Here is a 22,110-nt window from a genome sequence, read left to right as displayed (position 1 = left end):
ACCCAGGCCTTGCATTGAGTACCTCACCTGAGTCCTGGTGAGGCTGAGGCTCCTCTTCGGAGACCTGAAGTGGCTTGTCCAGAGGCCCCGGTGTTTCCCTCTCTCCTGAGCCCTCCACGGGCCTGTCCACACAGTCGGCCTCTGGCTGCACTGGCCAGGAATCACCAGGTTCCTGTGATGCCGCAGTGGGATGCGTATCGTCTGAGGACACCTCCTCGACCTTTACACTCACTATGACCTGGAGATGAGACAAATATATCCCCGGGAAGCCGGGATATGGGAGAGAGGGGGCTGGGAAGGAACATGCCCCAAGCACATGGGGATGGGGACTGCAGCATCCATGATCAGGGTGAAACACTCACCTGGAGCTTCTCCTCCTCCGCCTGCCCCAGCTGAAACCCCTCGGCCAGGGCCACGGCCTGGGCGCAGGTCTCCACGCCGCGCCCCCACTCCCAGCTCCGCATGCCCTGCGGCAGGATGGCCAGGAACTGCTCCAGCACCACCAGCTCCAGCACCTGCTCCGGGCTGCGGCGCTGCGGCTCTAGCCAGCCCCGGCACAGCTCCCGCAGGCGGCCGCACGCCTCCCGCAGCCCCGCGGTTTCCACGTAGCACAAGCCCCGGAAACGCTGGCGCCAGGTCTCCGGGGTGGGGAGGTCGTCCCCCAGCTGTGGGGTCCCTAAGGGGATCTTGGTCTCAGAAGGGGGCTGCGTGGCCTGCATCATCTCCTGGCGTTGGACCGGCTCCTCCGGCAGCTGATGCCTTCCTGGCTGCGGTGCCGCCCGCCCTGGGGAAACCCTCCGCACCCCTGGTCCCGGTCTGGACCTCAGCTCCCGCCTGGAGATCTCCTGGGCCCTGCTCCTTCAGCTTCACCTCGGGCTGCACCTGGGCTGCGCAGCGAAGGCCCCCGGCTGCCCCCGGCTCCAGCACGGCATCCCCCCAGGTGAGGCCTCGCGCTAGCCGGGGCCTGGGCCCTTGCTCCCCCGCCTGCGCTCACGGTGCCTCCTGACAGCGTCCGGCCTCCAGGGCCCTGCGGGAAAGGAGAAAGCACAGGCTGCACCATGTGATGGAGACAGGGACTGAGACCCTGCCCCAGCCCTGGGCTCTGCCCAGCCCGACCGGCCCCTGCTCGGAGCACCTTCAGGGGCATTCCTGCTTCGCCTCCTGCCCTGCGCAGGGTGCGGGGACCAGGACAGACCCAGAAACGCCCCAACCGCAGCTCCCTGCCCACCCCCGGCCTCACTTCTGCCTGTCCTGCAGACCGCGGAGGTCATCCAGAAAACACCCGCGTTCCCAGGCAGCCCCTGCCGGCAAGAGCCCGGGCCTGGGACGCATTTCAAGTGTGGGTTGCTGCATCGCAGGCTTCTCCTCCAGCAGTCAGGCAGCTGCCTCCTCGCAGCAAACAGCCTGCTCCTGAGCCTGCCCTGGCGCTGGCTGGGCTGCAGGACCCCGCGGAGCCCCCCTGGGTGCTTCCCAGGGCTGGCTGTGCTGACCCACCCAGAGGGGCTTTCTAGCCGGATCCCAAACCTAACACGCACTGTTTGAGTGTTCGGTGAAGGGAGCCCCGGCCCCCGGGCTCTGCCCCAGGCCTCCCAGTCCCACCGCCCTGGCGCTCTGCCTTCCCACTGCCCAGGTCGCTCTTCCACTCCTCCCCCGGAGAGGGGCTATACCTCTTGCAGAGGCGCTCCGGGCACCGGGAGTCCTGTGCAGCACAGCAGGAGGTAGCCTCTCCTCTGCTTCTGCCTCCTGCTTCCCCTGGTGTCCCTGGCAGGGTCTTTCCACAAGTCCCTGGGGGGTGGGTGTGCCAGGGGGAGGGAGGGGGGGGCTCCTATTCAGTGCTGCTCTGCTGGGTCTTCACATGCAAACCAGACCATTGTCACCTGGGTGGCTCCCTCCCCTCCCCTCCCTCTCCTTCCCCTGTAAGTCATGTCATCCTTAACCCATTCTTTCCCATGGGACAGAGGGCACAAGAAGGGAAACTGAGGCAGGGAACACCAATGTGAAAACCCCACAATGAACCCGACAGATGATAAGAGCAGCCTCTGTTCTGGTCACAGGCCCAGGCCCCAGGGGGTTTCCTGTCCATTCACGACACAGGAGGATCTTCCTGCCCAAGTCCAGGTAGATATTGCCTTCCATGCCCGTGGGGGGCGGGGGGGTTGTTTTTTTAAAGAAATGTTTCATGCTCCAAACAAAATGAGTCAAATCAATTTCAAAAATCAAATCAAAATCAAGTCAAATCACAAACCCGCGAGTCAGTCCAGATTCATAAGTGGCCCTACGACCGGCAAACATCTTCCACTCCTCACCAGCGGCTTCAGATATTTCCAAAGGCTTTTGGCAGCATCCTGTGCGCAGGCCTGCACCCACGTTCCCCAGGTCTCCCACGGAGCAGGGAGGCACGGCGCCCCCCTTGTAGCCAGGCTCAGCTTTCCTTGCCATCTCTGCCAGGGAGTTGCTGCTGTCGGGCGAGAGAGAGCCCCGAAGCTGGGCGTTTTGCTCAGCCTCCCCCACTTCGTTCCCCGCTCGGCCCCAGCGCTCCTGCGCCTTGGATGCCAGGATGGTTTTGCTGGTGGTGGAGCTGCCCGGGGCTCCGGCATTTGTCCTGGCAGCACTCGCTGCCACCGAGACCTTCAGCACACGTGTGCGGAGGCTGCCAGCGGGGAGGAGGGCGCCCTGGAAGTCCCAACCCACTTCCAGTGCTGCACTGGACGAAGCATGGCCTCCGCTCTCAAGGGGAAGCCCTTATCTGAGCCTAGTGCCTTAGATTTCTTGGGCACCCTGACAGCATAAGAAGCTTTAGGTTTGCTTTGCCTTGACTTGTCCTGCTTGTCACGGCTAGGGGGTTTGATTCCCCCTTCTCCCTGTTCTGTACCCAGTGGCAATGCGTAGCGGGTGGGTGTGGGTGCACATGCATGCCGAGATGGGCTGTGCACCCCTTGAAGCACCAGCCCCAAAACCGGATGCGCCGGCCGAGTGCACCTCTGGATGCGCGTTTCACCATTGGTGGTTTCGCGCTCGGGGACTGGCCACTACCCCTCCTCTCCCCCCCCCCCCCCCCGTGGGCAATCAGCCACTGAGGGACGCCCACCCCCATCACGATCTGGTGCCCCCCAGGCTCTGGAGGCACCAGTTGCCCATATCTAGACCCCAGAGTCTTTTCCTCCGCAGCCCCTGGAGGCAGCCTGGGCAGCGATTTTAGAGGCAGGAGCCCTGGCTCCGTGGGCCCTGACCAGGCCTTCCCCTGCCAGCACCCCTGGGTGCCTGCACTTGGGAGGGGCTCCTGCTTGGGGTGTTTGCAGCCCCCTCCCATCACCACAGGCTTGACGCTCTTCAGGGCTCTCTGCTCTCCGTAGTCCTTATGCCACCCTTGGGTCCTCCTGGGCTCTGCCCCAGCTGCACTCCCACCCACGAGTGACCCGGGGGCCCTGCTCACCTCCGCGCTCTCCCCCTGCTCTGGAGGCCTGCCCTGCCCCATCTGCCCTGGGCCCGGCTCAGGCGTCGGGGAGCCCCTCTCCTCCAGTCTCCCTGGGCAAGTCCTGGGCAGCTCCAGGATTGCAGGCCCCTCCTCAGGAGGCTGCTGCTCAGCTCTGCTCAGGGTCCCAGCACCTGCGGGTGGGGAAGAGCGTGCACAGGTCAGCCCTGGCGCTGCTGGCGCGGGGGAAGCCCCGCTCGCCTCCTGGCCCGGCCGGGACGAGGGCAGAGGAGGCCTCGGAGTGTAGAAGAAGGGGGAGACAGACTCAAAGCCCCCCGCCTGCTCGCAGAGCCCCACGGACACGACACCGGAGACGAGCCCCAGTAGCCGTGTCCCAGGGCGGGGCGGTGGGCGCAGCGCCGGGTCCGTGGGGCGGGGTCAGCACAGCCCGCGCGTGGGAGCGCCGACACGCCGACACGCGCTGGCGCAGGTTTCTCCCGCGGGGCCGCGCTCGCGGCCCGGGCGGCAGAGCGGGGTCACCCCGCGGGGCCGGCGGTTAATGCGGGGCGGGAGTCGGTGCCCGGCCGTGCGGGGAGCCCGGGCCGGGCGCGGCGGGACGAGGCGGCCGGTGGCGGCGGCGCTGGGCCCGGGGCACCGCGCGCCTCCCCGCGCCGCCCGGGGAGCAGGAGCCGGCGGCTCCGGGCAGGACACGTCCCGGCGCCGGCTGCGGGGGGCGGGGGGAGCCCCCGGCCCGGGGCACAGGTCGCCCCCGCCGGAGGCAGGTGAGGCGCGGGGGGGTCCGTCCCGCGGGGGGGGGAGGGCGGCGGTGTTTGTAGCCCTGTGGCCGCCGGGCCAGACCTGATCCCTGCGCGCAGCGCCGAGGCAAGACGGACCCTCGTGTCTCCTCCCCAGCCCCTAACCCGTGGAAGCTGAGACAGCACCGCCGGCCGCGTCCCTGCAGGCCCTGACCCCGCGCTGTGCTCACCCTGCACACGGGGACAGAGTCAGCGGGTCTCATCTTCATCCTGCTGCCCATACAAGTCTGTTAGCAAGAGCTGTGGGACTTCGGATCTTTCTTCTCCCCACTGTGGCAGTGACCTGGTTGTGTCTCTTGGCAGCAAAGAATGGTGTCTGCTTGAAAGAAATGCTGGCTGAAGCGTCCTGTGACAGTTAAACCCGGCTTTCTGAGGGTTAAACCAGGCTTTCTGTTGCTTACAGCTAAAAAGTGAAGTGTAAAAGGACACTTTGTGGTAAAGTGCTTGCTAGCTTCTGTGATGCTCAGATCAGGCATTTCCTCTAATTTGTTAAGGCATTATAAAATATATGCATAGCTTAAAGTTTAACTAAAGTTTAAAACCTAGTTGAGGCCAGCTTTGTTAGCAATGGCACAGCTAAATTTAATATAATATAAGGCAAACACAAAGGCTTGTACTGCTACTGGTTAATCATATAAGGAAAGTTTGCAGCATAAAAACTATAATTGGCTCTGAGCTGACAGCATAGTTCAGAAGTTATAAATTTGCTAGCACATCTGGGAATCAACGAAAAGGATGCTCAGTGTGATTAAAACAAAAGGTCACTCTGTAAGAAAAAGCTGTTGACCTAAATTCTGTAGGCCAGTAGATTTTAAGGAGCCAAAAGACTGAATACCAGCATCCTTCCGGGAACGCCCTGGGACAGCACAGGTCGCGGATGCCAGGCTTCACTAGATCTTGAGAGGCTTCTCATACACCAGGAATCAAAGGGAACTGCCGATAAGTTGCTGACTTGGAATATTATTGTCTGTTGTTGTATTGTTATGCTTTGTGTAGCTGCATGTTTGTTAGATCAATAAATCCTTTTACCTTTTATTCCCAACCCCTCTCTTAATCCTGAACCTTTCTGCTAGTGGCTGGCACACCCACTCTCCACACGAGGAAGCCCCTGTCTGCCTTGCTCCCGGGCCAATGCAGGAGAATAGCAGAGCTTTCCCTGTGCCAGCAGTGTCAGGGCTGACCTGTGCCTTCTCTTCCCCACCCGCAGGAGCTGGGACCCTGCGTAGGTCTGAGCCAAAGCCTCTTGGACAAGAGCCTGCAATCCTAGAGCTGCACAGGAGTTCCCCAGGGGGACCGGAGGAGAGGGGTGCCCTGACATGTGAGCTGGGCCAAGTGCAGAAGGGGCAGGGCAGGCCTCCAAAGCAAGAGGTGAGCAGGGCCCCCGGGTCACTCATGGGTGGGAGCGCAGCTGGGGCAGAGCCAGGAGGAGCCAGGGGCGGTATAAAGACCGTGGAGAGCGGAGAGCCCTGAAGAGCATCAAGCTTGTGGTGATAGGGGCTGAAAACACCCCAAGCAGGAGCCCCTCCCAAATGCAGGCACCCAGGGGTGCTGGCAGAGGAAGGCCTGGTCAGGGCGCACGGAGCCAGGGCTCCTGCCTCTAGAAGCGGTGCCCAGGCTGCCTCCAGGGGCCGAGCAAACAGGCTGTGCTGAGCTGGGCCGAGGCCGACACCTGAACTCCTGTGTCCATGGCTGCGTGCACAGCACAGCCCAGCTGACTAACGGGGATGTTGCACCCCTGCCTGTCCTGGCTCAGCCTGCCACTAGTTACAGCACAGAGTGATCCCAGCACGGGGCTGTGGGGGCTGGAGGCAGGTGGGAGAGGAGACGCTGATGGCGTGACGCTTGTGCCTGCAGCTCCGGGAGGTGTTCGAGGACGTGGCCATGTATTTCACGCGGAGGGAGTGGGAGCTGCTGGACGAGGACGACAAGGTACTTTCCCGGGACCAGATGCTGAGGAATTTCCAAGCCCTCGTTTCCCTGGGTAAAGCTGCGGCTCTTGCTGCTCTCTGGAGTACTTGGCAGAAGCCTTCCCGGGAGAGCAGGAACAAACCATCCTGATGTGCAGGAAGATTAACAAGTATGGCAGAAGACCAGCTTGGGTTGGCAGGGGGGTGTCCGGCAGGGCAGCAGCTCTGCCTAAAAGGACCTGGGGGTGACAGTGGACAGTCGGCTGAAAATGAGCCGGCCGTGTGCCCTTGCTGCCAAGAAGGCTAACGGCATCCTGGGCTGCGTTGGTGCGTGTGTTGCCAGCAGGTCAAGGAAAGTGATTCCTCCCCTCTATTCAGCACTGGGGAGGCCACATCTGGAGTCCTGTGTCCAGTTTTGGGCTTTTGGATATGGGGAAATTGGAGAGAGGCGAGCGGTAGACAGCAAAAATGGCGAGGGGCTGGGGGACATGACCGGTGAGGAAAGCCTGAGGGAACGGGACTTATTTAGTCTAGAGAAGAGGAGGCTGTTTGGCAACCACTGATCTTTCCCGATGGGGGTGTATGCATGGGAGGTCACCCAGACCTTGGATGCGAGTGCCTGGGTAGGAGTTGTCTGGAGGAGTGGAGGCTGCCCAGACCTTCCATCCCCCTTTAGGCCACCGAGACGTCTGGTGCCTCCCTGGCTGGATTTGTCTAAGCGTCTGGAAATTGAACCCAGGTTTTGTGTGTGGCAGACAAGGATGAACCCCGGGGGCTCCAGAAGAGGAGATGGAGCGGGGACTTAATAGCAGCCTTCAACTACCTGAAGCGGGGTTCGAAAGAGGATGGAGCCAGGCTGTTCTCAGCGGTGGCAGATGACAGGACAAGGAGCAGCCGGCTCAGGTTGCATCCTGGGAAGTTTAGGTCTGATGTTAGAAGAAGGTTCTCACTAGGCGGGTAGTAAAACACTGGAGCAGGTTACCCGGAGAGGTGGTGGATGCTCCAGCCTTGGAGGTTTTCGGGACCCAGCTAAAAGCTTTGGCTGGGATGATCTAGTTGGGGCTGGCCCTGCTTTGAGCAGGGGTTGGACTAGATGCGACTCCTCAGGTCCCTTCCAACCCTAACTTCCTATATTTCTAGGTGACCTCTGGAGTTTCATAGTCTACCTTCTGTGTTTCAGCACTCTTACCCTTGAGCCCTTTTGGCTGGTGGTTTAAATGTTTCTTCTCACTGCATTGTTAGCGATCAGACCTGTCTCACATTTCCTACTGATAGACCCTCCTTTGTTTCATCAGTCTGGCTTCATTTTTGTCTTTCCCAGTCTTGTAACTCCTGATGCTTCCATATGGAGCAATTTCTTGACAGCATGATTCATAAATGCTAGGGTCGGAAGGGACCTCAACAGATCGAGTCCGACCCCCTGCCATGGGTAGGAAAGAGCGCTGGGCTCGGATAGCCCCAGCCCGATGCCTATCCAGCCTTGTCTTGAAGACCCCCCAGGGCAGAGGAGAGCACCACCTCCCTTGGGAGCCCAGCCCAGATTCTGGCCACCCTGACTTGTGAGCAGGATTGAAGTATATATTAAACTTCACCAGGTCAGTTTGCTTTTCTAATGCCTTTTCCCCCTCCATTTCCTTGCAAAGGATTTTCTTAGGGAAGTGCTCCAACACCTTTTCTAGTTGAACAAAGTACATATAGACCACTTCTACATTAGGCCCTTGCACATGCTATGCTATGTCTCCTTCTGCCTCCTTTGTCCATATCCTTGAGCACCAGCAACTGTTCTGACCCCTGCAATATTTGCCAGCCTGTGTACTCATTTGCCTCCTGGGATGATCCTATGATTGGATGGGATGACAGCTTCATCTGGTAATACAGTTGTAATAAAATCATCCTTTCCTGTGCTCTGGTGATAATGAATTACCCTCTTTCCGAGAAAAAAAACCCCTCATTTTCAGTCACCTGTCATTGATGCTTTTCATTGCCACAGGCCCGCTCTTTAAACCTGCACTGAAAGTAGGCTCATGAACACTGCTTTGCCTGGAATTACACCAATAAGACCAATGTTATCCATCCACAAGTGTGTCCAACGTGTCTTCTTTTTGGTACCTTGCAAACAGTAAAAGCTTTATCTTTCTGCTCCCTCCTACGTCACGGATCAGTGCATCTTTATGCCGATCCCTGATGGCTCTGTCAGTTTAATGCTCTGTCTGTACCAGGGGGTGGCTGGGGCTTGTTTTCCTATGCCCATCTCCACCACCTGGGTGACAAGGATCGTGGTCTCTTGAAGGTTTCTCCCTGTAGTGACTTCTCTTTCATTCTAAATGCCTATCCTCTCTCGTCCATCAAGGCCCTAATAGAAACCTTGAGTTGCTTGGATCTGTTCCCCAAATCCCAGTTGGTTATTCTGTATCTAGTACTCAGTCACTAACCCGGTTTAATCACTGTCCCAAACAGGATATCAAGGCCCTATACCTGACTTGATCTGCAGCATCCAGCGAGGACAGGTGGAGCTCTGGATATCTGATGATGAGGACAGTGGGGAAATCTCAAGGTCCAAGGACCTGCTGTCAGGCGAGTTGTGGCTGTGCCCTCCACCCGACTCTGCTCTAAGTAATATTCTTGCCAAGCGTGCTGGAGGGGCCTGGAAAGTGCAGACCTGCTCTGTGCTGCCATTGCAGGCTGCTGCCATTGCATACAGTATGTTGTGCTGTAATGTGTCTAGACACATGTTGTTCCCAGTTAGTGAAATTCAAGGATGTGGAGACAAGCAAGCGTTCCCTTCTCCCGCTAACGACAGATGTCAGAGGACAAGCAGGATTGCTGTCTTGATTTCTTGGCCCAGGTCTGGTTTCCCTGGGATACTGTGTTCTTATATTTCCATCTTCACACAGCAATGTTAGAGTTCATTCCCTAGCCCCAGGTAGCTATACCTCTGTAACAGGGTCCCTGAGGGCATGATGGGATTTGTAATCTCCAATGGAAATGGGCATGGTATGCTGAGGCTCTGTGTAGCTGTTAGTGTGGGACAAGAAAGAAGCTGATGCTTTCCCTGGCTTCCCCTGGTGAGGTTGACCTGGAAGCCAGGAAGTGTTTCATTATGAAGTATTTCAGGCTTCATTACAGGGCTTCATGGCAAGGGTGGGACTCAGAAGCTTTCGTGTTGCAGGTTGAAGTGAATCCCCATTGCTTGCACCAGCATTGTCCCTTTTCTGTTTCCTCTCTGGGGCCTTCTGTGTTACGAAGCTGAGATTCAGCACGGAGTCCAGGTTCGGGTTCATGCCAACGCCTTAAACCAGGGGTGGACAAAATGAGGCCTGTGGGCTGGATACAGCCTGCCGGGCCATTCTATCTGGCCCTCAGCAACTCTAAAAAATTTAGAAGATTAATGTTTATCTGCCCATGGCTGCCTGTCATGTGGCCCTCAAAGGCTTGCCAAAACTCAGTAAGCGGCCCTCCGTCCAAAATAATTGCTCGCCCCTAGCTTAAACCCAGTGCAGACTCCTGTGACATGGAGTCCACCTGGGACCTGTCGACAGAGGGAGACCTCCATGGACTCATTCCCTGCACCAGACCTGGCCCTGGAAGCAGGCAGGAAGCACAGCCCTGCTCCTCTCAGAAGAGAGAGCTGCAGCTCTTAAGTCCTGCTGTCCTATTCAGCCCAGTGGAGCATGAAACCATTCAGACATTGTCTTAACACGTCCCACATGTGCTTCTCCCAGCAGCGTCTGAGGTGATGGGTGCTGAGAGCTGCCTGAGAAACTCTGAGAGTCCAGCTCTGAAGTCCACTGAGTGGGGAACCTGAGCCCAAGACAGGGATCTGCCCCTCCCTTGCCCCCAGCACTTGGGGTTTTGGCAGGAAGACCTCGTTTTCTTGAGGGAGCACAAGCGCCAAGGTCCAGGCCTGCTCAGGGCCCCGTCTCAGCAGAAGAATTACCAGTGTTTGCCCTTTGCCTACGGGGTGGGCACTAATTTGGTGTTTCTCTTCCCCATGCAGGAGGTGCTTGGCTGCTGAGCACACCTGAGGAGCAGCCTTCTGTGGGAGGGCCTGCTAACCTGGAGCCAGCACAGATTTCCCTAGGGAGTTGGGGCAAGATGCACTCCATGAGACCTGAGAAGGAGCCATGGTACAAGAGTCAGGGGAGGCTTCGAAAGCAGGAGAACAGAGTGGTGAACCAGGTACAATCTGCGGTTGAGCATGAGAGTGGAGACGGGATAGAGCCCGGACAGAGCCCTGGGTGCAGGGGACATATCGTGGAGCTGAGAGAGCTAAAGAGCCGCTGGAAAGATGCACTGCATCCCAGCCAAGGCATTGGGGAAGGGCCTTGGAGGAAAGCAAGAGCTCCCTGCCGAGGACAAGGGCAGAGCTCACCCCTGCTTGAAAGTCAGGAAAACCTTTACGTGCCCATCACTCCTGGCTCTTCCTAAGATAAGGTAGACTGGGGAGAAGCCCCACATATGCACCAAGTGTGGGAAGAGCTTCACCTGCCTCTCCACCTGGCTGTTCACTCTCAGACCCATTCTGGAGAACTCCCCCACTGCATCACCAAATGGCGATAAAGCTTTGTGCACAGACCTGATCAAGTACCTAGATGTGCAGAGGGGGAAGCATCAGCACTGCTGTAGCGAGACATTCACCCATTTCTTCTCCCTCTCTCAGCACCAGGGCATCCACTGTGGGAGGAAGACACACCGCTACACCGAGTGCAAGAAGAACTTCATCTGCCGGAAAGACCTGTCCCAGCACCAGTGTGTGCAGATGGGGGAGCAGCCACACTGCTGCACCAAGCGTGTGAAAAGATTCAGGCGTTCCTCCAACCTCGTCAGGCACTTATGTCTACACACAAGGGAGAAGCCACATCAGTGCTCAGAGTGTGGAAAGAGCTTCAGTCATTCCTCCAGCCTGGCTCAGCACCAGCGTATCCACACAGGGGAGAAACTTCATCGATGCTCGGAGTGCGGAAAGAGCTTCACCTGCTTCTCCCTCTTGACCCAGCACCAGCGCATCCACACTGGGGAGAAGCCATATCAGTGCACCGAGTGTGGAAAGAGCTTTGCTCAGTCCTCCAGCCTGGCTCGGCACCATCGTAGTATCCACACAAGGGACAAGCTGTATGAGTGCTTAGAATGCGGGAAGAGCTTCACTCACTCCTCCTGCCTGGCTGAACACCAGCGCATCCATGCAGGGGTGAAGCCGTATCAGTGCTTGGAGTGTGGGAAGAGCTTCGCTCGGTCCTCCTACCTGGCTGAACACCAGCGCATCCATACAGGGGAGAAGCTGTATCGGTGTTCAGAGTGTGGGAAGAGCTTCACTCATTCCTCCAGCCTAGCTGAGCACCAGCGCATCCACACAGGGGAAAAGCCGTATTGGTGTTCAGAGTGTGGGAAGAGTTTTACTCGTTTCTCCAGCCTGGCTCAGCACCAGCGCATCCACAGAGGGGAGAAGCCACATCGGTGCTCAGAGTGTGGAAAGAGCTTCAATCATTTCTCCAGCCTGGCTCGGCACCAACGTATCCACACGGGGGAGAAGCCGCACCAGTGCTCGGAGTGTGCGAAGAGCTTCTCTCATTCCTCCAGGTTGGCTTGGGACCAGCGTATCCACACAGGGGAGAAGGCACATCGGTGCTTAGAGTATGGGAAGAGCTTCAATCATTCCTCCAGCCTGGCTCGGCACTGGCATATCCACACAGGATGGAACCCATATCAGTGCTCCAAGTGTGGGAAGAACTTCACCTGCTCCTCTGTGTTGGCCCAGCACCAGTTCATCCACACAGGGGAGAAGCCATATCGATGCTCAGTGTGTGGGAAGAGCTTCCCCTGGTGCTCCAGCCTGGCTTGGCACCAACTCGTCCACACAGAAGAGAAGCCATATCAGTGCTCGGAGTGCGGAAAGAGCTTCACCTGATCCTCCAGCCTGGCTGAGCACCAGCATATCCACACAGCGGAGAAGCCACATCCATGCTCAAAGTGTGGAAAGAGCTTCAATCATTCCTCCAGCCTGGCTTGGCACTAGCGTATCCACACAGGGGAGAAAGTTCATCGATGCTTGGAGTGCGGGAAGAGCTTCACCTGCTTCTCCCTCTTGACCCAGCACCAGCGCATCCACACTGGGGAGAAGCCATATCAGTGCACCGAGTGTGGAAAGAGCTTTGCTCAGTCCTCCAGCCTGGCTCGGCACCATCGTAGTATCCACACAAGGGACAAGCTGTATGAGTGCTTAGAATGCGGGAAGAGCTTCACTCAGTCCTCCTACCTGGCTGAACACCAGCGCATCCATGCAGGGGAGAAGCCATATCAGTGCTTGGAGTGTGGGAAGAGCTTCAATCATTCCCCTGGGCTGGCTCGGCACCAGCACATCCACACGGGGGAGAAACCGTATCGGTGTTCAGAGTGTGGGAAGAGCTTCACTCATTCCTCCAGCCTAGCTGAGCACCAGCGCATCCACACAGGGGAGAAGCCACATCGGTGCTCAGAGTGTGGGAAGAGCTTCACCCAATCCTCCAACGTGACCCTGCACCAACGTGTCCATACAGGGGAGAAACCACATTAGTGCTCAGAGTGTGGGAAGTGCTTCCTCCACTCCTTGAAGCTGGCCTTGCACCAGTGTATGCCTGTCCAGGTGTGTCCATAATTCTGCCAGCAATACAGGAAGGGCTTGGTATACAGAGTGTATACCTGTTCAGCACCCACCAGTGTCTGTGTATAGGGAAGCAGTGTGGTGCAGTGCAGCAACGTGGTGCAGTGCAGCAACAACTTTCGTTTCATAGATGGTAGGGACAGAAGGAACCTGAGCACATCATCAAGTGCAACCCCCTGCCATGGCAGGAAAGAGTACTGGGGTCAAACGAGCCCAGCAAGGTGTTCATCCGGTCTCCTCTTACAAACCCCCGGGGTAGGAGCCGGCACCACTTCTCTGGGAAGTCGGTTCCAGATCCTAGCCACCCTGACCGTGAAGTAGCGCCCCCTGATGTGTAGTCTGAATCTACCCTCTGCCAGCTTGTGACTGTTATTTCTAGTCATTCCTGGCAGTGCTTGGGGGAACAGGGACTCCCCAGTGCCTGCTGGTCTCCTCTGACTAGTTGGTAACAGGTCGCTAGATCCCCCCTCGGCCTTCTCTTGTGGAGGCTGAACAGGTTCAGGTCCCGTTGCCTCTCCTCATAGGGCCTGCCCTGCTACCCCCTGATCATGCGAGTGGCCTCCTCTGGACCCTCTCCACGTTGTCCACATTCCTCCTGAAGTGCGGCGCCCAGAACTGGACGCAGTACTCCAGCTGCGGCCTGACCAGTGCCGCATAGAGGGGTCATTGGACCTGCTTGAGATGCATCTGTGGATGCATGACAAGGTGTGATTGGCCTTCCTGACCGCGTCCCCGCACTGTCGGCCCATGTTCATTTTGGTATCAATAGCGATTCAAAGATCCTTTTCTGCCTCTGCCCTGACGAGAAGGGAGTTCCCCAGCCTGTAGGTATGGTGTTGGTTCTTCCCCCACCAGGTGCAGCACCTTGCACTTGTCAGTGTTGAAACCCATCCTGTTCTCATCCACCCATCCCTGTAACCTGTCTAGGTCCAATTGCAGCCTATTCCTCCCGTCTAGCATGCCCATGTCCCCTCACATCTTAGTGTCATCTGCGAATTTGAACAGGTGCTTTTTACCTGCTTGTCCAAGTCGCTGAAGAAGATGTTGAATAGTGCGGGCCCGAGGACTGAGCCTCAGGGGAACCCACTACCCACATCCCTCCAGGTTGAAAATGGACCTCTCTGGGTGCGGCCCTCCAGCCAGTTAGTGACCCATCTGACTGTGTAGGTGTCGACACTGCAGTCCCCTAGTTTTTCAATGAATGGGGTGAGAGACAGCATCAAAGGCCTTCCTAAGGTCCAGAAAGGCTATGTCCACTGCGACATCTGCGTCTAAGGATTTTGTGACCTGGTCATAGAAGGCCACCAGGTTGGTCTGACAGGACCTGCCTCTAATGGACCCATGTTAGTTACCCCTAAGCATAATCTGCCCTGCTGGCCCCTCGTGGACATACGCCAGGATAATTCTCTCAAAAAGCTTACCCAGGATCGAGGTAAGGCTAACTGGCCTATAGTTTCCTGGGTCCTCCTTCCTCCCTTTTTTGAAAATGGGAACCACATTGGCCCTTTTCCAGTCCTCTGGCACCACATCTGAGCACCACGAGTGCTCATAAAGTCGTGCCAGGTGTCCCATGATGACCTCTGCTAATTCCCTCAGCACTCTGGGGTGGAGATCGTCTGGATCTGCTGATTTGAATACATCCAGTCCCTCCAGAAGTTCCCTGACTAGATCCTCACTGACCCTAGGTCTGAGTATGCCTCCCCTGGGGCCTGCGGGGGTCGGGGGCATGACCCAGTCCCTGCTCAGGAAAATGGAGTCAAAGAAATTGTTAAAGAGATTAGCTTTGTTGTCTAGTGTGATGACCAGATTTCCTAGCGTGTTTTGCAGGGGTCCCACGTTACCTGGTACCTTCTTTTTACCCCTGATGTATTTAAAAAAGGACTTCTTGTTGACCTTGATCTGGGTCGCTAGTCCCAGTTCCTTCTCCGCCTTGGCCTTCTGGAGCGCCCCCCTGCAGCCCCGAGCAACCCAGGTATAGTCCTCCCTAGTGATGGCCCCTCCCTGCCATTGGGTGTGAGCCTCCCTTTTAGCTAGGAGACTTTCCTGTGTGCTTTTGGTGAGCCATGGGGGCTTTTGCGCCCTCTTGTCCCCCTTTGATCCGTGTTGGGATTACCTCCTTTTCTGCTTGGAGGATCGTCCCCTTAAGGAACGACCACTCTTCCTGGACACCCGACTAACCTCCCCTCTGGGACCTCAGTGCCTCCCCGACTATTCTCCGTAGCTCATTGAAGTTCACCCTCCTGAAGTCCAGGTCTGCTGCCTTGCTGCAGGTCTTTGCCACCTTGCGCTGGATGGTGAATCCCAGCAGGAGATGATCACTGTTGCCCAGGTGGTCGAGCACCTGCAGCCCTTGCACCAGGTTGTCACTCATGGCCAGCACCAGGTCCAACAAGGCGTCTCCCCTGGTGGGGCTGTGCACCTCCTGGGCTCGATGGAGATCCTGCATTTGGGCTAGGAACCTACGTGAGCAATCAGACCTGGCTGACTGCTCCTTCCAGCAGATGTCTGGAAATTTCAGGCCACCCATGATGACCACATCCTTTGACCTAACGACCTCCGTGAGATGACTTAAGAATTCCCTGTCTAGCTCTTCCCCTTGGTTAGGTGGTCTGTAGTAGACCCCCACCATTAAGTCCCTTTCCCCTCGGCTTCCTTGTATTCTAACGCTGAGCACTTCCGTGTGCTCCTCCTTTGACTCTGTGCTACTTGATGAGGGTGTGTATTCCTCCTGGACGTAGAGTGCCCCCATCTTTTCCTCCCTGTCCTATCCCTCCTGTACAGCCTATGTACATCCATTCAGCCTTTCTAGGCCACCGCAGAGCCTAAAGGACACAGAGGCTGACCTCCCAGGTTTGCTGGGGGCAGAGGTAAAATGGAAACACCGCAGGCAGAGAGCAGCCCTGTTGCTAAGGGAACCTGTGCTGAGATGATCTTCACATGAGCCTCAGAGCCTGTGCCATCCCCATCTTTCTCTAAAAGCAGTCAGGGCTCCCAGGAGGAGAAGAATTGCCTTCACAATAGGATGCTCTCAACTGGATCCAAATGACATCCGGTGACTTTCTTTGGCCCAATCCCAGCTTTGTCCTCCCTCTTGGTCCCGTGGTTTGGTATGTTAGGCTCTTGAGTTGCAGGAAGGAGGACGCTTATGGCTGGGGAAGCATTCCTAGCATCTAAGCAACCCTGACCTTGCTATTTTTTGCCACTGCATCACCCCTCTCTCAGGCCTGCATATTCCCATCGGAGTCTGCAAGAAGCTGTTTCTGCCACCCCATGAGCCCACTTTGGTGGATTTTGCTTCTCAGCCCGTCAGAGCTTTGCACCACCAGGAGCCAGCTGTCCCCTCCTCTCCTTCATAGACTCATAGAAAATTAGGGGTGGAAGGGACCTTCAGAAGTCATCTAGTCCAACTGCCTGCTCCAAGTAGGACCATCCCCAACTAGATCATCCCAGCCAAGGATGGAGATTGCACAGCCTCTCTGGGTAACCTGTTCCAGTGTTTTAATACCCTCACAGGGTGATAGTCTTCCTAACATTTAACCTAAGCTTCTCTTCCTGCAAATAGAGACAATTGCTCCTTGTTCTATCATCTAGCTCCACTGAGAACAATTTAGTTCTATCCTCTTTTGAACCCTGCTTCAGTTAGTTGATGGCAGCTATTAGGTCCCCTCTCAGTCTCCTTTTCTCCAGACTAAATGAGCTCAGTTCCTTCAGGCTGTCCGCACAAGCCATGTCCCCCAGGACCCTCAATATTTTTGTTGCCCTTTGCTGGATTCTCCAATGTGTCCACATCCTTTATGCAGCGAGGGGCCCAAAACTGAACACAGTACAGCAGTGCTGTGGCCTCAGCAGTGCTGAATAGAGGGGAATAAATGACTTACTGGCAATACACGCACCAGTGCAGCCCAGGATGCCATTAGTCTTGTTGGCACACTGCTGGCTCATATTCAGCTTCTTGTCCCCTGTCACCCCCAGGTGCTGTTCTGCAGAGCTGCTGCCCAGCCAGTCCCCCCCAGCCTGCACCAGTGCATGGGATTATTCTGTCCTAAGTACAGGACTGTGCCCTTGTCCTCGTTGAATCTCATGAGATTTCTTTCCGCCCAATCTTCCAATTTGTCAAGGTCACTGAATCCTCACTCTACCCTCCAGCATATCAACTACTCCCCCAGCTTGGTGACAGATTCCTTGTTGCTCAACCCCCCCAACCTAACATGATATCCTTGTGGTTGGTGTCTCTGTCTTCTCCAGAGCTGTGAATTGAGAGCAGACCAGGGAAGCACTCTGTTATTTCCCACTCCTTCCATTTCCAGAGGATTCACCTGAATTCTGGGGTTGTTGCTCACCTTCAGGAGATGCAGAGCTGGGAGTGGGAGGTGGTGTGGAGACCTGCACCAAGGCCATGTCCCTGGCTGGGGGAGTTGCAGCCAGGGCATGAGGAAGATTGAAATACTCTAGATGAGAGTGTTGCCATCTCCATGATCTTGTACAGTGTCCCCTCCCAGCCCTTTCTCTCCCGGATCCTGATGCCTTGGGGACATCTTATTGCTAGATCACAATGAGTGTGTATGTCAAGGAGGTGTCCTTAGACAAGGTGGAGCCCATGGGGACATTGCAGGAACCTGGTGATTCCTGGTCAGAGCAGACAAAGGCCCATTGTGCAGACAGGCCTCTGCAGGAGTCAGGAGAGATGGAAATCCAGGGGCCTTGGGACAAGCCTCCTCACACTCCCAGAGAGGAGGCCCTGCCCCACCAGCAGTCAGATGAGTTACAGGATAGACACCTGGGCATGTGTCTGGGTGCCTGAGTGGCTGTCTTGCATGCAGGTCAAGAGGCTTTAATGTCTGCCCCTGCCCAGGACAGGGCTGCAATATTTGAACCACATATCTGGGCTGGGACAGAGGTCTGATTCATGTGAGTGAGTTGCTCCCAGCAACACGCTCCATAGTTTATTGCTTCACATTGATTATGTGTGTAGATGTGCCTTGTTTGTCTGGCTTTAAAGGGGTGAAATAACAAGGTGTGAAGATAAAACTGAGCCCAGTCCAACAGGGGCCAGAACTTTCCCTGAGTCACAGCTGTGTCAAGAAGTCCTCTGAAGTGGGCTGGGAGAGGCACACACCATTTGTGGGTGTTACTGTAGCAAGAAACCCTTTTGTCTGCTCCCTCCCCCCAAATGTGAAGCTCTTCCATGTGGCAAAAGCCCCTCTTTCAGTATTTGCCCCCTTTTGGTGATGCTTTCTCTTTTCTACCTTTTCTTCCTTCCTCACTTTTATTTTATTATATCGTTATGATAATTTGTTGTAAAACCACCTACAAGCTCTATTTTTACAAATGTACTTTAAGTTTAAAAGTAAGTTGTACCATGTAACAATGTTAGCAAGAGCAGGAATCTCTGTATGGAGCGGGTCCCTGAATGAATCATGGTTGATTGTGTAACACAATAGCTAGTCTGGATAAGCATGTTAACGAGCGTTAATTAACACCTACACAATCAGAGACCAAGAAGGGGAAAGAATCAATAAAGAGCCAGGACTTCCCAGAAACTTCATTGTTAAAGGTATGGAAGCCGCCCCGCCCCCCCCCCCCCTTTGAACTAATTAACGCTGGAAACAGACCCTTGGGGCTTAAATACCCCTGATTAATCCACTTCCAGAGCGGTATTCATCACAGCAGTGAATCAATCAAAATTCATCACCAGACTGGGTACCTGTGGACATGACCCCTGGGGCTGAGAGCTGCCGTCCAGCAGCTAGTAAGAGGGATGTCCCTCAAGGTCAATGACCCCTAGATTGGGTGAGCCTGAGAATTGGGGAGTCACCAAAGTCTGCCAGAGGGATAAAAAGTAGGGAAGAATGACCCGCAATGGCGCCCTCTTTGACCTAGCCAGCACCCTGCCTGTCCAGCCAGAAGGACCAGCTAGTGACCCTCTTCTGTAGCAACATCGCATTGAAAGAAACCTCCACTGGCGATCCATGGCAGACTCCAGTGCTTGGGGATAGGTATATCTTGACAACAGTGCTTGATGTGCAGAGCTAGTTACTGTGAGTATGTATGTGTTTGAGGGGATCAGCACCAAGGTTTATGGTCTGACATTTGCATCCGTCCAATGAACTAGAATTTTATGATGATCCTGTGAGTTGGTGCTTTGTAGCCATAGCGAATGCCCATTGCAGGTGCATGGCACTGAGGCAGAGGACACTGGTATAGGGAGTGCAGGATACCAGGTAATGTTCAGAGCTGGGTCCACCCAGGGCACTTCCCTAGCCCAGGATGTACTGAACAGTTTTTCTGGCTATTGGCTGGGAGGGGAGAACAGCACCACACTTCCCCTCCCCGCTCTTTGTTAGCACTGCACCAGTTCAGATCCTCCTACAGCTGGCCACTGTTTCGGGACCAATACCGAGGCAGAGTGCCGGACGTTGCTACATTTCCCAATTGTGGGGTACTTTTCAAGTCTTAAAACCCACCGATTTTGAGTTGAGATTTGGGAATGGGCTAACTTCTGAACATCATTTCCCATCCCAGCTATTCCTCACCTGTCAAAGTGTGAAGCCATGACCTGGACCAAAGCAGAATACAGGCAGTCCTCAACTTACAACATTTCAAGTTACAACATTTTGCACTTAGAAAATTGACACCCTGTCTCAACTTTCTGACATCTGTTTTGACTTTACAACTTTTGATCTGATACCACTATGCCAGCAAGTTCATTGCGTAGCCCGTCTCCCTGGAGAGCATGTGTCCAAACTTCCTTGGACACTTTCTTTAAGAAAGAATCACAGAATCACTGAGTTGGGAGGGACCTAGACAGATCATCGAGTCTAATCCCCTGCCATGGGCAGGAAGGGGCACTGGGGGCGGCAGGGGTCATAAGACCCCAGCCAGGTGCCTGTCCAGTCTCCTCTTGAAGATCTCCAGGGAAGGTGAGAGCACCACCTCTCTGGGAAGCCTAGTCCAGGCTCTGGCCACCCTTACCGTGAAGTAGTTCTTCCTAATATTTACCCTAAACCTCTCCTCCCTCAGCTTGTGGCCATTGTTCCTGGTGACTCCAAGGGGGGCCCTGGGGAACAGACTTTCCCCAAGTCCCTGCTGCTGGCCCCTGATAAGGTTGTAGGCAGCCACAAGCCTCTTGCGGAGACTGAAGAGATTCAGGTCCCTCAGCCTCTCCTCACAGGGCTGGTCACGGAGGCCCCCCACCATATAAGTGGCCTCCTCTGGACCTCTCCAGGTTCCCCACGTCCCTCCTGAAGTGCGGCGCCCAGAACTGGACACAGGACTCCAGCTGTGGCCTGACCAGGGCAGCATGGAGGGGGAGCAAGACCTCTCTGGACCTGTTATTGAGGCCCCTGTTGATGCACAACAGGGTGCAGTTGGCTCTGCCTATTGCTTCACCGTATTGGCGACTCATATTCATCCTGGAGTTGATCCTGACTCCGAGATCCCTCTCTGCCTCTGTGCTGCCGAGAGGGTCAGCCCCTACCCTATAACCATAATGCTGGTTCCCTCTCCCCAGGTGCAGCACCCTGCACTTGCAAAGCAAACAAGACTCCAGATGAACCTGCAGCCAGGACTCGTGAGAAGACTCCCACCAAGAGCCTTTCAAAAAGTCCAGCAAAGTCACCTCAAAGAAGTCCTTCCAAATCCATATGATTGCTATTTACAATATAAATACATTAATGGAATGATATTATTCATCTATAATTGACTGAGTACAAAATTCTGGTGAAAGTAGGTTATCGGGCCTTGGTTAAGGAACCAATCCCCCATTTATAACATTTTCTCGTGTGGAAAAATCAGTTCTGAGTTGCAGCATTTCAATTCAAGACACAATTTTCAGGAACCAATTTTGTTGCAAGTCCTAGGACAGCCTGTACTATCATGTAGGGCAGTGATTGATTAGGTGGGTATTTAATATTAAACACTTGTGGAAATCTCAACTATGCAATTCTGTAGGGTGAGAAGAAAGCAAAATTCCTTTCATTCTTCCTTTCTTTCACAGAAAGCAGTGGCACGGTAGTACTCAGGAGGCATTGTAATGATTTCCAATTTGTATTTTTGACAGAAGAGAAAACAAGCATCTCGAGTTTTTGGATGAGGGACTATTATTTTGGGCTTATGTTAATGACTGTTATTGCTGTTTCTTGGTTGCTACTTGCGCAGATAAAAGTGTTGGTACTGCACAGTACAGTTGTGTGTGTGCTGCAAGCAGCCTTTGGTGCTGGTGTGATGGTGCATTGCAAAGGAGGATTGGAAGAGGTGTGGGCAGGGGAGGGTGACGTGGGTGCATCACCAGTTTTTGGGTTTACAAAGGACCGATTTCGGAGTGCTGAGGCCGGACAAGAAGTGTGGACAGGTGCTCCTGGCTTGGGCTGGAGCGGAGAAGCTGTTGGGTGGGGGGCGGGGGATGGGGAAATGAAAGTCTTTTCTCCTGCTGGGACCTTGTTGCTCCCCTGGGTGGGCACCCCGCAAAGTCCACCAAGTGTCCCAGTGCTGTGAGCTTCCCCCTGATTTGAAGACTGAAGGAAATGGCTGGGTGCTGGGCAAAGCGACTTTGGATGCCTGCAAAGAAAGCCAGCGTTGCAGGGAGTCAGTGGGACACCCTACATCGGTGAGGGAGAAAGACTGTCTAGCGCTGACAGAAGTTTGCAGGGGGGACTTGGTTTCAAAGAGATATTTGGCAAAAGGTTGGTGGTGCCCTGGGTGGGCATCCCTGGAAGTCCCACCAGTGCCCCAGTGGTGTGTGCTTGACCCAACAGTGCCCTGAACCGATGAGCTGTCAGCAAGGAGTGGCTTTCAGAGGTAGTAGCCAGGGAGGCTGGGGCTGGGAGCCAAAGCTGTCCCCAGCCCCACACGCTGGGAGGGCCCCTGGCTGCGGGGCTTGAAGAGGCTTCAGGGGGCACCTTGGTTTTCCTGACATGTAAAATGGGTGCAGCCGTGGACAAAGGGTCTCAGGGCAAGGGGCATCTGGCTTTGGGAAGGAGCAAGGTGGGTCAGCACTGGGGTAGTGCTGGGTGGTCTGGGACCGCCTGGGACCCCACATCTGGTGTAGGCTAGAGAGCCTCGACCTTCCCAGGCTGGCTGTGTAAGCCGGTGGCTTGTGCCCCACTGGAGTCTGGGCCCTGCTGGCACGTAGCTTCTTGACTGCTCGCCTGTTCCCTGGGGCAGAGTCACGCCAGACCCTCGAGCCCCAGCACTGCCCCGTCTCCCGTGCCTCTTACCTACTGCCGAATGGCCCGAGATGTCTCCGGAGCCCGGCACTGTCACGCCGGGGAGCTCTCCCATCAGTAGCTCCTGCCAGTTTCTCAGAGGTGCCAGACGCTCGGCCCTAAAAATCAGAAGCTG

The 22,110-nt window shown here is 55.6% G+C and overlaps 1 protein-coding gene and 1 pseudogene across 2 annotated transcripts; one reads left to right on the top strand and one right to left on the bottom strand.

Moving 5' to 3' along the window:
* Positions 1-31: 31 nt before the first annotated feature.
* On the bottom strand, positions 32-749 carry LOC149861595 (zinc finger protein 446-like; the record flags this gene model as incomplete). Its single annotated transcript, XM_090053780.1, has 2 exons — positions 363-749; positions 32-238 (listed from the first exon to the last, which is right to left on the bottom strand). Coding segments are annotated over exons 1-2 (567 nt in total), but the record flags the coding sequence as incomplete, so codon positions are not given.
* A 4,609-nt stretch (positions 750-5,358) lies between these two features.
* Positions 5,359-18,257, top strand: LOC149861594 (uncharacterized; annotated as a pseudogene). Its single transcript, XR_016443183.1, has 5 exons — positions 5,359-5,595; positions 6,082-6,208; positions 10,132-10,313; positions 10,795-11,180; positions 11,436-18,257. The product of XR_016443183.1 is annotated as an uncharacterized LOC149861594 (transcript).
* Positions 18,258-22,110: the final 3,853 nt, after the last annotated feature.

The sequence above is a fragment of the Crocodylus siamensis genome, chromosome 6 (genome assembly GCF_052110815.1).
Source record: "Crocodylus siamensis isolate JL-2025a chromosome 6, ASM5211081v1, whole genome shotgun sequence".
NCBI classification, from domain to species: domain Eukaryota; kingdom Metazoa; phylum Chordata; order Crocodylia; family Crocodylidae; genus Crocodylus; species Crocodylus siamensis.
The sequence above is the reverse complement of the archived record's forward strand: the minus strand, read 5'-3'. Positions and strand labels throughout refer to the sequence as shown.